Here is an 11,979-nt window from a genome sequence, read left to right as displayed (position 1 = left end):
ATTTAAAGGAAAGGTCAGTCAGAATTCTAACTGCAATGGCCACCATGGGTCTGTTCCATATGAGCTGCTGTTAGAGCAGCTTTTGGTACCTAGGAAAGACTCCATCAAGACAATCCATCCTGTGTGTCTCATCAGACAGCTAAGTGTTTAAGTTCTGTGTGGGTGTAGAAGCTATTATTATTACTTTTTTTAAAGAACACATTTGTCATTTCCGTTAAATCACAATTTCTAACTGTGACAGTGTCAGCATGTCTTATTTATCCCATAAATTTCCCATTCAGACTAATTTAATGTGAGGTTCGATGGAAAATAAAAATTCAAAGTGTTCCCAAACTCCTTGGACTGAGTGGATGAAGTGAGTGGAGGAGCTTCTCGCGCCGCCGTGCACGCGGCAGCCTCCGTGCCCGCGCGCCCAGCTCAGCCTCCTCCCTCTTAGCCCCGCCCCCTCATGAAGCCCTCACTAAAAGCAGACAGATAGTAGTAAACTGTTTAAAAGTTGAGCGAGAGGAGCTGTTTATCCACACCTTGTTTATAAAAACAACACGTCAACTCTGTCTACAGCTGTTTTCCGATAAACAACCCGGGAATACTGCGAATGTCCAGCCGGGAGAGGAGGCAGTTTGATACTGACATCCACCGGAGCGACTCTTAACTTTTACTTGGGCATTTTCTGGAGACTGCATGGTACGTCCGCTTGTTTTTAAGATCATGCTGTGTGTGTTTCCCACTTTGCTTGTTTCAGAGGAGGTTGACTTTTTATCGGAACACTTTCATTTCTGAAGCAGAGTGTGGAAAATGTGAAGATAGAGTTTGTGATATGAGCTCTACCGCCCTTAAATCCAGCTGAACACATCTGTCTCCGAGCGTTGACATGCAGCCTTCCTTCCTCCTGTGCTTCAAGCTGGAGGCGTCAGACTCTCTCAGCTTTAGAAAGGACTAAATGTTCACCTTTGATCTATTTGGAATCTGTCTTTTAACGTAAACACATCATTTCATAGTAACAGAGAGCAGCTTCACGCTATGCGCTCTGCTCTCACTTTCTGGCAGCCCAGGCGCTCCTCAGGGATGACAGATCAGTGACGTTTATTATTGTACTCACCTAAAATATGCAATGTAATGTCGTATTATTGACTGGACTTCCTTTGTATGCAAAGCAGTGAAGTTTTCATTCAAGATTTGAGCTGTTTGTTTAAAAATAACCACCAAAAGTTGTGTCATTGAGAGTGCAATTAAATTATTTGCACTCATACAAAGAGACTGACACTTTAATTGATGCATGTTGGTAGAAAAACTTCTTTTAAAATCATAAACTGACACATGACTGACACATCATAAACCAATAGTTGTATAAAGAGGGAGCGGCAGCTGTATTCTTCTTTGTAAGAATGAATCAGTTCTTTATTTACTCTCATTTTCTCTACTTTACGACATCAGATGTTATTGTTTTTTTAAACAAATACTTATGATATTAAAAAAACACCCAAATAATTTGAATATGTAATAAAAAATAATAATTAAAAAAAAAAAAAAAAGGGTTAGAGAAAAATAAAAAATAATAAAATGTGCAGTTTTATGCTAATTTGCATACTTTTTGCACAGATTCGACCCTTTATATGCATTCAGAACAGTGTTTTATTTAACAAGTAACCTCATGTTGCAGTGTTTAACATTTTTCTATATGGTCAAATGAAAAGTTTTATGCAATCCAGTATCTGTTTGAGCTGCACATGTGCTTCAAACAATGCTGGTAGTGTTATTCACAGTTGTATTTGAGCTTATTATGTTGGACAAACTAAGCAATACCTCCTATTTTAAGTGGTTTTTTTTTCACAAAATTTTTTAAAAGATAGTGTAAAAGAACCACACAGTGATACATCTGTGATAGTCTGGGCAGATTAATCTAAAAATCCTCATGGTATGATGGTTGGAGATCATTTGAATGCAGAAAACTACCAGAGTGTGTGGACAGGCTCTTCAGGCAGAGATGATGATGATGATGATGTTGTACTCAGTCATTCTTATGTGATGGAAAAAGAAGAAGGTGGTTTGGTGTTCTTCCAGTCCTCTGCCTGTACACAGTCACTGAAAGAGGAGAAGAGCTCCTTCACCAGGTCATATGACCACACAAACGCCGTAATGACTTATAAAACAAACCAATGTCAGATAAGTAACATCTTACTCATGTAAAACAAGACACCGCACAGAAAGCAGACTCTGCTCCGGCCTGCTGTGCTGCTGCTCTCCCCGCTTACAGCTCTGTGATTGCAGGAACATATGCACCTCTGAATGTAGCAACACTTCAACCAACATGTGCATGCATATGTGATGAAAAAAGATACGAGCCAGGCCTTTAACATCGAGGCCACCACAAGTATGTGGCTTGGTTTTGGTTATATGCAGGACGGTCTGTCTGGGGTCTGCACGACCTGATGTACTTTCCAGATCTTCTATGGGTGAAATAGTTGCTGGGCTTAGACGGTCAGGGTTGAAGAGAAGTCACATGAGGTGATTTGAGTTGTTGCTGCAACAAAACCAGCACCGTGGCGTGGAGCTTTAGGAAGTAAAAACCTGAAGACTTGACACAAAATAAAGGGGGAAGCTTTGATGTCTTAAAAAAATCACAGATCTTAAACTACTGTGTATACCAAAAGAGTTTACCACTTCCTTTCAGCTTTCTTTGCCTTGCTCTGACTCATGAAAGGTATTGCCACACAGTGAACCTGCGTTTGCTTGTGAGGAGATGAAGGTCAAGGAGGGACATAAATCAAACGGAGAGCACAGGCGCTCCTCCTCGACTTGCTGAAAGTGTAATATTTGTCATGATCTTCCAAAATGACTCCCGAGCCCCTGAGCTGAAAGGCCCTTTTGTCCTGTGAAAGAGGCTTGCACTGCAGAGCGATGCACCTTGGTGCTTTGTGCACCCCTTCCCATATAACCTTCACAGCTCACCTCCATCAAGATAGGTGCACATCTGTGTTTTTCTGAACCAGTCACACATGTAGCTTTGGAAACCACGAATGAGCAATTCCTGTCACAGCACCTTCACCACACGAGTCACAGTTATAGAGTCAAGCTCTTGAAGTAAAGATCGCTGTGACAAACAGGGAGTGTAACTGTCTGACGACCACATCTCTCTACATGTTATCTGGGTTGCAGCTGCAAGAAAGCAAGATAACATTTAGACTTAAAGCAGATTCAGAAACAAAGTGTTTGAAACGATTCTTTAGAAGAAAGTGGTTCCAACTTTATCCTTTAACCCTCCACTTGAGCTTCCACTCAGACTTTCAAATACTCGAGCCCTATAGAAAACTGAGAATCACTTGAAATAATTTGTAGGTCATGTGTCTTAAATTCACATGCTTGTCAGAATTTATGTGTGTTTTCAGTTGTGTCAGGATCCTCTGCTGCCTCGCTCTGCTGCCTACAGCTCTCTGCTCCTCTGCAGTGACAGCACCTTCAATCTGCTGTCTTTAAACCTGTTCATTCAAGCCAGGAACATCAGACTAATACTATAATTCTCCAGTTTGGTTTTTAAAAATCAGCTGGGCAGATTATCGGGGCAGAAATTCATCATTTTAGATGCATATCAGCATCGGCCTTCTTTGTAAACTTAATAGTTATTAAGAAATCACTTAAAAACTTGGGCTGCACCTATAGAGGGATTATTTCAACAACGCTAGAAGCACGCGCAACTCAGGTGCAGAAGCACTGCGGAGTATAATGGTTTGTTAACTGACGTGGAGGAGTTAACCACCAAAAAAACTCACTTTTAAACTTAATATCATCAATTTGAGTAACGGTGAACGGCTCCCAGGTTTGTGAAATAGCAGTGAGTGGACAGAAGAGATCAGCGAGTGGACAGATATTAGGTGGACAGACGTTTTTAGCGGAGAAATCCGGCGTGCACCCAGAGAGCAATTTAAACACTCAACTGTCACACTATGACTGCATTATCTGTGGACACTTACCAGACTGTGACATTCCAGGATGTAAACACGTGTCGATAGATCAGAAACCCTCCCAGACTAGAAAAGAGCACACAGACTGCTGAGTCTGAGACCCGGTTCATAATGAAAGAACCAGAAAACTACGTCCAGAGTTAATTAATTACCCGCAGACGTTGCTGGTGTTTCAGCATAAAGTGTGACCCTGTTAACTGGTGACTCGGCCGTTAATCACTGCCACTGACATCTGAGAGTCATCATTTAGCATGGTCACTATTAGGGGTGTAACGGTATGTATCCGTGTCGAACCGCTCCATAAGGCCGTTCGGTTCGGTGCAGTGCTGTATTCGAACGAGTACAGTAAGTTTACGTTAGCCAATGCACATGGCTCTTTAATATTCACGTGAGTACTCGTCTATGATTGGCTGAGCAGGGAAGGCGTTTTAATATTCATGAGGAAAGTGGTCTGTGATTTGTGCTTTGCCATCATATGCATATTATGTGGACGTGACGTCTCACGGTGAGCCAATCAGAAGATGAATATCAAAGAGCTTCCGTATCCACAGGAGCTTGTGGCCGTTTTCGAATTCGCATACTATACTAGCAGTGCCTACTGATTCGACCAAAATGCAGTATGCAGTATGCGAACAAATGTCAGAGTTGTAGTATGAGAAAAACAGCCGGATGACGCACTGAATCGGGAAAAATCCACAGCTTCGCATACTGTTACCCACAATGCAACGCGCCTGGTCCCATATCAGAAGTGAAAATGGCAGAGAGCGGAGCAACAACAACCGGAGTAGCAGAGGAATATAAATATAAGAGCTATTTCTTTTTTATCTTTAAATCCTCATCATCTCCACCACTGAAAGTTAATATAAAATGCTCTCTCTGGCAATATATTTGCAGATAAGTTACTCGTGGTTCGTTTATTTTCTACATTTTCAATAAAGTTTTTTTGGGAAAAAAAAGTCAGCCGTAGCCAACTTCCGTTTTCTTCGAACTGAAGACCAGCGTAGCATACTACAAAAATTAACCCAACTGAACAGTCATACTACATACTGCTTATGAAAGTAGTATGTAGTAGGCAGTGCCTACTACATACTACTTTCATAAGCAGTATGTAGTAGGCAAATTCGAAAACAGCCTGTGTCTGAATTGTGCATCATGGCTGCTGCTAACAACCAACCGGAGCTTGAAGAGCCTCCCCCCTCGCTGTATAATGGCAAGTTTTTTGTTTAATAAACATCCATAACAAGCAAATGGTTTTGCGTTGTTCCATACTGTACCGAAAATGTACCGAACCGTGACCCTAAAACCAAGGTACGTACCGAACCGTGATTTTTGTGTACCATTACACCCCTAGTCACTATTGACTCCATAAACACCGGTTGCTCTGTGACGGTCCAAACTTGATAGATGTTGCCTCTCTTATACAGTATTGTTTCTAAAAACTGACCACAGAACAACCAGACATTTTTATGCTGATAACAGGTTGAATTTAGTGCTTAAAAAACGCTAACTTGTCAGAATGAATGTAGCTAAATGCTGCGTGTACATCTTTATGATGACGTAGACTGATAGTCCCTCTATACTGATCCTGGTTTTGGGTATTGGTGCATCGGTATCCCTCAAAGCGTGATTGGTATCTATGGGAAGGCACTGATCCATGATGCTGGTCCTAACAATCAGCTCTATGCCTTTTTTTACATGTGCTCTTGGCTACTTCATTTGAAATGTTACCTCTGATGTACTTTCTTTGTTTTTGCTGCAATACCAGCCCACACGGTATAAAAATCAATAATAGATTCTGTAATTAATAATAAATTCTGTAAATTCTGAAGCTTTGTTTTGCTGGTAAATGTTTGAATATTTGTTAGTCTTAATAAATTTTAACTTCACTAATTCTATATTTTTTGCCTTTTACCCAAAACATTACCAGTCTTATCCCACAGTAGGCCATGCTGGTTATTTTTTAACACTGGTATCACAGCCCAGTTATTGGTATCAGAACCAGAAAAGTTGTATCTGTGCATCCCTATTTAAAACTGTGTTATTTTGGGTCTGATGCAGCCACACTCTCTGTCTGCAGTCACTGCTCTGTCTGTTTTATTATCCCACGTAGTCACCCACCATCTGATTGTTTACACACAGAGCTATTTTTTTAGTGTTCATTTAACTTTATAAGACATGATGCTGAGCCTGGGAGCTGTGTAATAAACCTATGCTTAAAGACAGTTAAAGTTAAGTGTTAAAGTTTGTATTAATCAAAACTTTGACAAATATTTTCACTTTTACTGCGAATGAATATTGGCTCCAAATAGATCCTTGTATACTAATATTCAGTATTGGTATAGGTCCTGAAGAAACATATTGGTCTATCTCGACATAAAATACACTGCCACCCATTAAGTTGGACCAAAATCTTTTCCACCTCTTCTTATGAAATGTTTGTGATTCACAAAGGTTAGTTGTGGGTAAAATTTTCAATGTGATGTGTTTGGAGGAGACTGATCAATCAAGTTTTGAGGTGATAAACTCTTCATCTATCAAGAACACATCACAATTTCACAATCATTCTTTCAGAAGAGGTGGGAAATATTTTAATCCAGTTTCTGGGCAGCAGTGTGTTTGTTTACAGCTTTACCAGGTGTAATGTGTAGGTGAACCACTCGACTAATGCATGCTGAAGATACGTACTTCCAGATACTGGAGAAACAATAAAGCCATGAGACAAAAGTCAGCTCTCTAAAAGTTATTTTTCAGTAACAAAAATAAAAAATTAGGCATCTTGAAAGAAAAAAACATCTAAACAGATTTTATTTTCACATTTTCATTTTTCCTTAGGAGATAAAAATAACTTCTGACATAGTTGTGGAAACAGCATCTAGGTGTCGACTGTCCTCGGTGGATTTTTCTCACGACAGCCAGTGACCAACATTTCTGGGGCTGTTTTTAGACATACACCTCAGATTATCCCTGCTCAAAAATTACAGTACTGTGTTATCAACAATGACTGCAATAAAGTTTATCTTTTTAAAGATGTCAGGTGGAAACAGAGAGCTTTAACAGTGAGTTTTGCCTCTATATCAATTTACTGGTGCTTGCACTTCCTTGCTGCAAATGCTGAATTGTTTAAATGCTGAGGGTTAAAGCGGGAAATAAGAAAAGTAAGTCAAGGCAGATAAACCCACATTTGTGTCTTTGTTCCTGAAAGGTTTGATTAGTTAGGATAAAAGTAAGCAGAAGTGGAATTAAGTCACAGGAGAACAGTATGATGAGGTGCTGACTCAGCATTTTAATGTTATAAGTGCAAACTGGTGGTAAATTAAACCAATCAGCACAACAGAAGTATTTTTCAGCCAAGCAGCAAAACGATTTCCCGCTGCATACTCACATGGATTTACGTCATCTTTACACTGAAACCATGTGAGTGGGATGGTTGGAAATATTCCAGGTAGAGTTTTCAGGAACTTTTCACAACACAGTTTTGGTGGTGTGCTGATGACTTTACCTGTCACATCCGATAAAGTCAGCAAACATTTCTCCTGATTTGTTAAAGCCAAAGCCGCTTTCATTAGCTTCTGAAGCTGTTTGCTCTTTGTCAATGTTTAACATTCAGGAGGAGACACTCACCATTGAGTTTATACCTCCCCACAAAAGCTGCAGTTAGTGATCTTGTTAAGTGATTCATTGATTTATTGGTGTTCATTTCGACACCTGCTGAGTCATCTGCAGCTCCTACATGCCCAGGCTTGTGTCCACTGCAGAACAAAGATACTGTAATGGATTTAGCTGGTGTTAGCTGCTTGTCTTTAGTTTTAATGCTTGGGTTTAAAAGTGATAGGATTAAATATTCCACAAGCTCAGCTCTCATGAGGAAATTTGGTCAAAATTTACAGAAAAATATACGAACTGAAAAAAACTGACTGAAAAATAATAAATAGCTCCCTAAAGTTTTCTACTATAAATTAAGTTTTCCAAAATTTCAATATAACTAAAATATTGATTTATCTTTGATGTATCTTTGTTTTAAGTTCAAACAAAGAGAAAATTTTAGCATAAGGGATGGGTACCTACCACATTTGAAATGATACAGTACTGATGCCCGGTACCTGACCATCAGTATTAGTACTCAACGGTACCAACATTTTGTAACTTACTTTTTATGTGACTATGTGGTAAATAATATTAATTTGTTTAATTATAGAAAATATTTTTTATCAGTTTTACATATTTATTCTTTAATATATAAACTTGCAGTGCTGTGTTCAAGTCCAGCATGGAAAATCACCTACTCTTCCACTCTCTCACAGTCACAAGGATGCATTCAGGTACCTAAACGTAGAACCTTTTGACTTTTAATGAATCGGTACTGGGTACTTTTGACAGGATGGGGGGGAATCGGCGGGCTACCGTTATGCTAAAGCTTATCAGCCTTAAGCTCAATGTGCTTGTTTAAAGTGATTAACAGACACGTCTGGAGGGACTGCAAATGAGCAGAGTCTGTGTTTACGTGACGTTATTGGGCCCACAGTATTGTTACTAGTAGTTGTGAGTTGTAGAGGACCGGGATGTTTATTTCAATTTTGGGAGAGTCCTCTGCCTAAACTACCATCAAAACATATATCTGCTTTTCCACTCAGCAAAATCTTTTCAACAAAATATCCCAGTTTTAAATTTGTGTCTTGTCCCCAGTTGGATTTAAAAAAGGCCAATGCCGATATGCCTCAAGATGCTTGATATCAGCGCTGATAATTGACCTGGCCGATAATTGGTCTGTTCCTAGTCAGAACTATCTCAGTTATGGAGAAGGTGATGCAAGAAAATGAATTAATTAGGTCAAATTTCTCCATCCCAAACTGAAGTCTTTCCTTAGCTTTAGGTTTCCTTTTGAGTCATTTTTCATGTTTGCCTTTGAGAATCTTTAGTAGAGATTTTTAATGCATTTATTTATTTCTCAGCAGCAGTAAAATTAAGTTAATTTCAACTTTCACAAGTAAATTTCAATGCTAATTAACTGTTTAAATGCTGATGTCTTTTCTTTGGTAAATGCCTAATTAGAAATCCTGAGTGAACACTGGTCCATCAACTTTCTGTCCCATCACGGTGGTCAGTGTTTGAGGTTAGATTAACAACGTTAAAGCTCCGGGCAGGTCATGCTGATTGGTATGGTGGGACTAAGCTGCTTACTCAAGACCCCACTGGAGCATTCACTGTTTCCTGACGCTCTCAATTAAAGTCTGTGAGTAACCTGTGGCAGGCTCCAAAGTGTTTCACACCCAGCGAGCCACTCAGTTGTCCCACACTCCTCACACACTCTGTCTGGGCCCTGGAAGGTGTGTGCAGCAGGGTCCTTTGAAGCATGCGTGACCCCTAATTAACCCTCCTGGATTAATCCCCTTCCCTCCAAACCACTGCTCCTCTTGTCTCATCTCATCACTCCCACAGGTTTATTAAGCTGAGGCAGTCCCCTGCTGTTTGTCCATGCTCCATTCAACCCGCTGCTTCTGGATGACTTTCTCCACTTTTGTTCACTTTGCAGCTGGGGCTTGGAGCTGACTTCCTGAGCGCTGCGTCATAGAAAGGGAAACCTTCATAAAAAGCAGGAGAAAGGCCTGTTTCCTCTTCTTCATCACTCTGGAGGCTGAAGGATAAATACAATATGTCAAGAAGATCCCCTGTTCCCTTCTTACTCCTCACAATATGCTGCCTTACATCAGCAGGTAAGTTTCTCCTCTCTCTACATTTTAAACCAAGTGACCGCCTGATGTATCAGAACATCTTTTATTTACCTTCAGGTTAACCCGAGCATCCCTTCTATCACTGATAGATATCACTATGTATCATACCTCAAGAACTGTGTTGTTTGACAACCATGACTTTGCCCATACTCTGGGATTTTCCACTGTTTCTCCCAGCATGCCTTTCCAGACAGCGCCTGTCAGGTTTGAGACTGAGGGGGATTTACATTTAAGAAAGTGCTGACAAGTTCAATCTCAGAAACAAACAGTCAGCAGGCCCACATGGATCCCTCAGATTGATAGGAATGAGACTCAGATATTGCCAAACCCTGAGTGATTTATGAGTGTCAAACTAAAACTGACAAACGAGACACAGAGAGAATGAGTCTGCTGCTGTTCAGGTAGATAAATGCATGTCATGTCATGTTAATCTGAGGTCCCCTTTAATGAAAATTCTGCTTTTAAAGTTGTTGACATGTCAACTTGGTGTTCCTTTTATTTTATAAGTCAGAAGTGTCCAAACTTTTTCAAAGAGGTTTTGATTTTGTGAAAATGACCGAGGGCCAGAAGTTCTTGGGTAGGGAAAATGTTCTCCATTAGGGGGCGTTATGGAGAAAATGTGTCAGGATGTTTTTATGGCAGGATCAAGATCTGGATTTTATCAGGATTGTTTTTCATATTCAAACTATTTTGACCTGAAAATAACTTTCTTAGCCCCAAATATTTCTAATCCTGCATTCTGAACTGTGTATGCACCAATTTTTGCCTTTTCTGCTCCATTTCATAACTTTACTCTCATCTGATGTCCTCCAATGTGTTTGTTGAACTCATACACTTTCCCATCATAGTACAAACATTCATGTAAAGAAGTTTCATTTACATAGTTGTTGAGTTTCTGCATGGGGGCTCTTTAGAGCCTAAACGCTATAACCCGAAATGTAACTAAAAATTAGAGCTGCAAGCAGGTCCTCATACTCTTGCCCGGTCCCTTCTGCCGATCTGTCATACCTGTTTCCCCTCCACTGTCAAGGATTTACCTCCACTGTTAGGGTTTCATCCCTTTCTGGCCCTTTTAGTGCTATAACAGTTGATACCATGTATTATTATTTCCTTTGATGAGTCACATGACCAGCTGCACGGAACTCCTAATCAGTGTGTGACATCAATACAGAACTGCAGCAGCTGCAGAGGGAGGATTCAAATTCACAAGTTTACAAACAACTCATCATATAGGCCAGAATGTTGACCCTATCTATGTAAAAAATATATTTTGTAGGAAATGTTGTCAGGAATCCATTCATGTCAGTTTTAAAGGTGTACGACTGTTACTTTTTTGTCTAGAGGCCCAAATGCAGTAGCCTTCGTTTGCAGGACAGAGTAAAAGCATGTATTTTAATGGAGGGCGCTGAGAGGGTTTACCGACTTTGGGGGCTCGTCATTAGAAAACCGGGTCTAAATCATCAAAGTCACGCACATCTTTTGTAAAGCAGGGTCTAGTCTGTCATGTGAGCAGATTTCAAGCTGATACCACTTATGGTTTCAGAGGAGATAATTTTTTATTTATTTATTTTTTAATCATATTTTGAAAGGCAAATTGCCGGCTTCCTGTTGGAGATAGGTCAGGGGTGTCAGTGTATGAATTTTGACGTTGGTTTGATCTCTCTACGACATCCCTACTGGCCGCTAGGGCCATTTTAGTGTGCCTAGGTGGCGCTAGAGAGCGTATCATATCAAACTTTTTGGTGCTCATGTGTGTGCCAGTTTTGGTGAGTTTGAGCAGGTTCAGGTGGTCTAATTCAGTGGAGGAGGGAAAAATAAAAAATAAACAGATGAAAAACAATAGCGCCCTCTTCCTGCGGGTGAGGACCTAAAAATGTAATAAAGCCTAAAATGTGGTAAGTTGTCGATAGTGTGACAAAAGTGCTGAGCCAGAAATGTAATAACTAACCCAAAATATGACAAGTTGCTACACTTTGAGCAAAAAGTTATCAAAAAGTTATAAATTAAAACGGATGGGCCACACAATCAGTTTCGTAGATAAAGCATTTGGTGTTACAGTTGACCTTAAGATTCCCCTCTGCATTTCCTCACCCGCGATGGGATATACATTGTGGCCGTGGCACTGAAACAAAGATGGTCACACTGACTGAGTTACAAATTAATGACAATAAAAGCAGCTTGCTTGGCTGGGCCTATGCACTAAATAAGTGGGTGGGCACTAGGGCTGCACGATTATCGCAATCGCAATCGCAATCGCAATCGCAATCGCAATGTCAGCACACGCAATTATG

At 40.2% G+C, this 11,979-nt stretch overlaps 1 protein-coding gene across 1 annotated transcript in view; it reads left to right on the top strand.

The window, feature by feature from the left end:
• The first annotated feature begins 451 nt into the window (after positions 1 to 451).
• tgfbr3 (transforming growth factor, beta receptor III) overlaps positions 452 to 11,979 on the top strand; it is a 121,266-nt gene continuing 109,738 nt past the window's right edge. The window contains exons 1-2 of the mRNA XM_074668369.1: positions 452 to 684; positions 9,490 to 9,670. Of these exons, the coding sequence (XP_074524470.1) occupies positions 9,610 to 9,670 (61 nt within the window). The 5' untranslated portion in view covers positions 452 to 684; positions 9,490 to 9,609. The remainder of the gene's footprint in view (positions 685 to 9,489; positions 9,671 to 11,979) is intronic.

Source organism: Halichoeres trimaculatus, unplaced genomic scaffold, assembly GCF_033239565.1.
Source record: "Halichoeres trimaculatus isolate MK-OKI-2021-1 unplaced genomic scaffold, fHalTri1.1 fHalTri1_scaffold_4, whole genome shotgun sequence".
NCBI lineage: Eukaryota > Metazoa > Chordata > Actinopteri > Labriformes > Labridae > Halichoeres > Halichoeres trimaculatus.
This window is presented reverse-complemented; position numbering and strand designations above follow the sequence as displayed.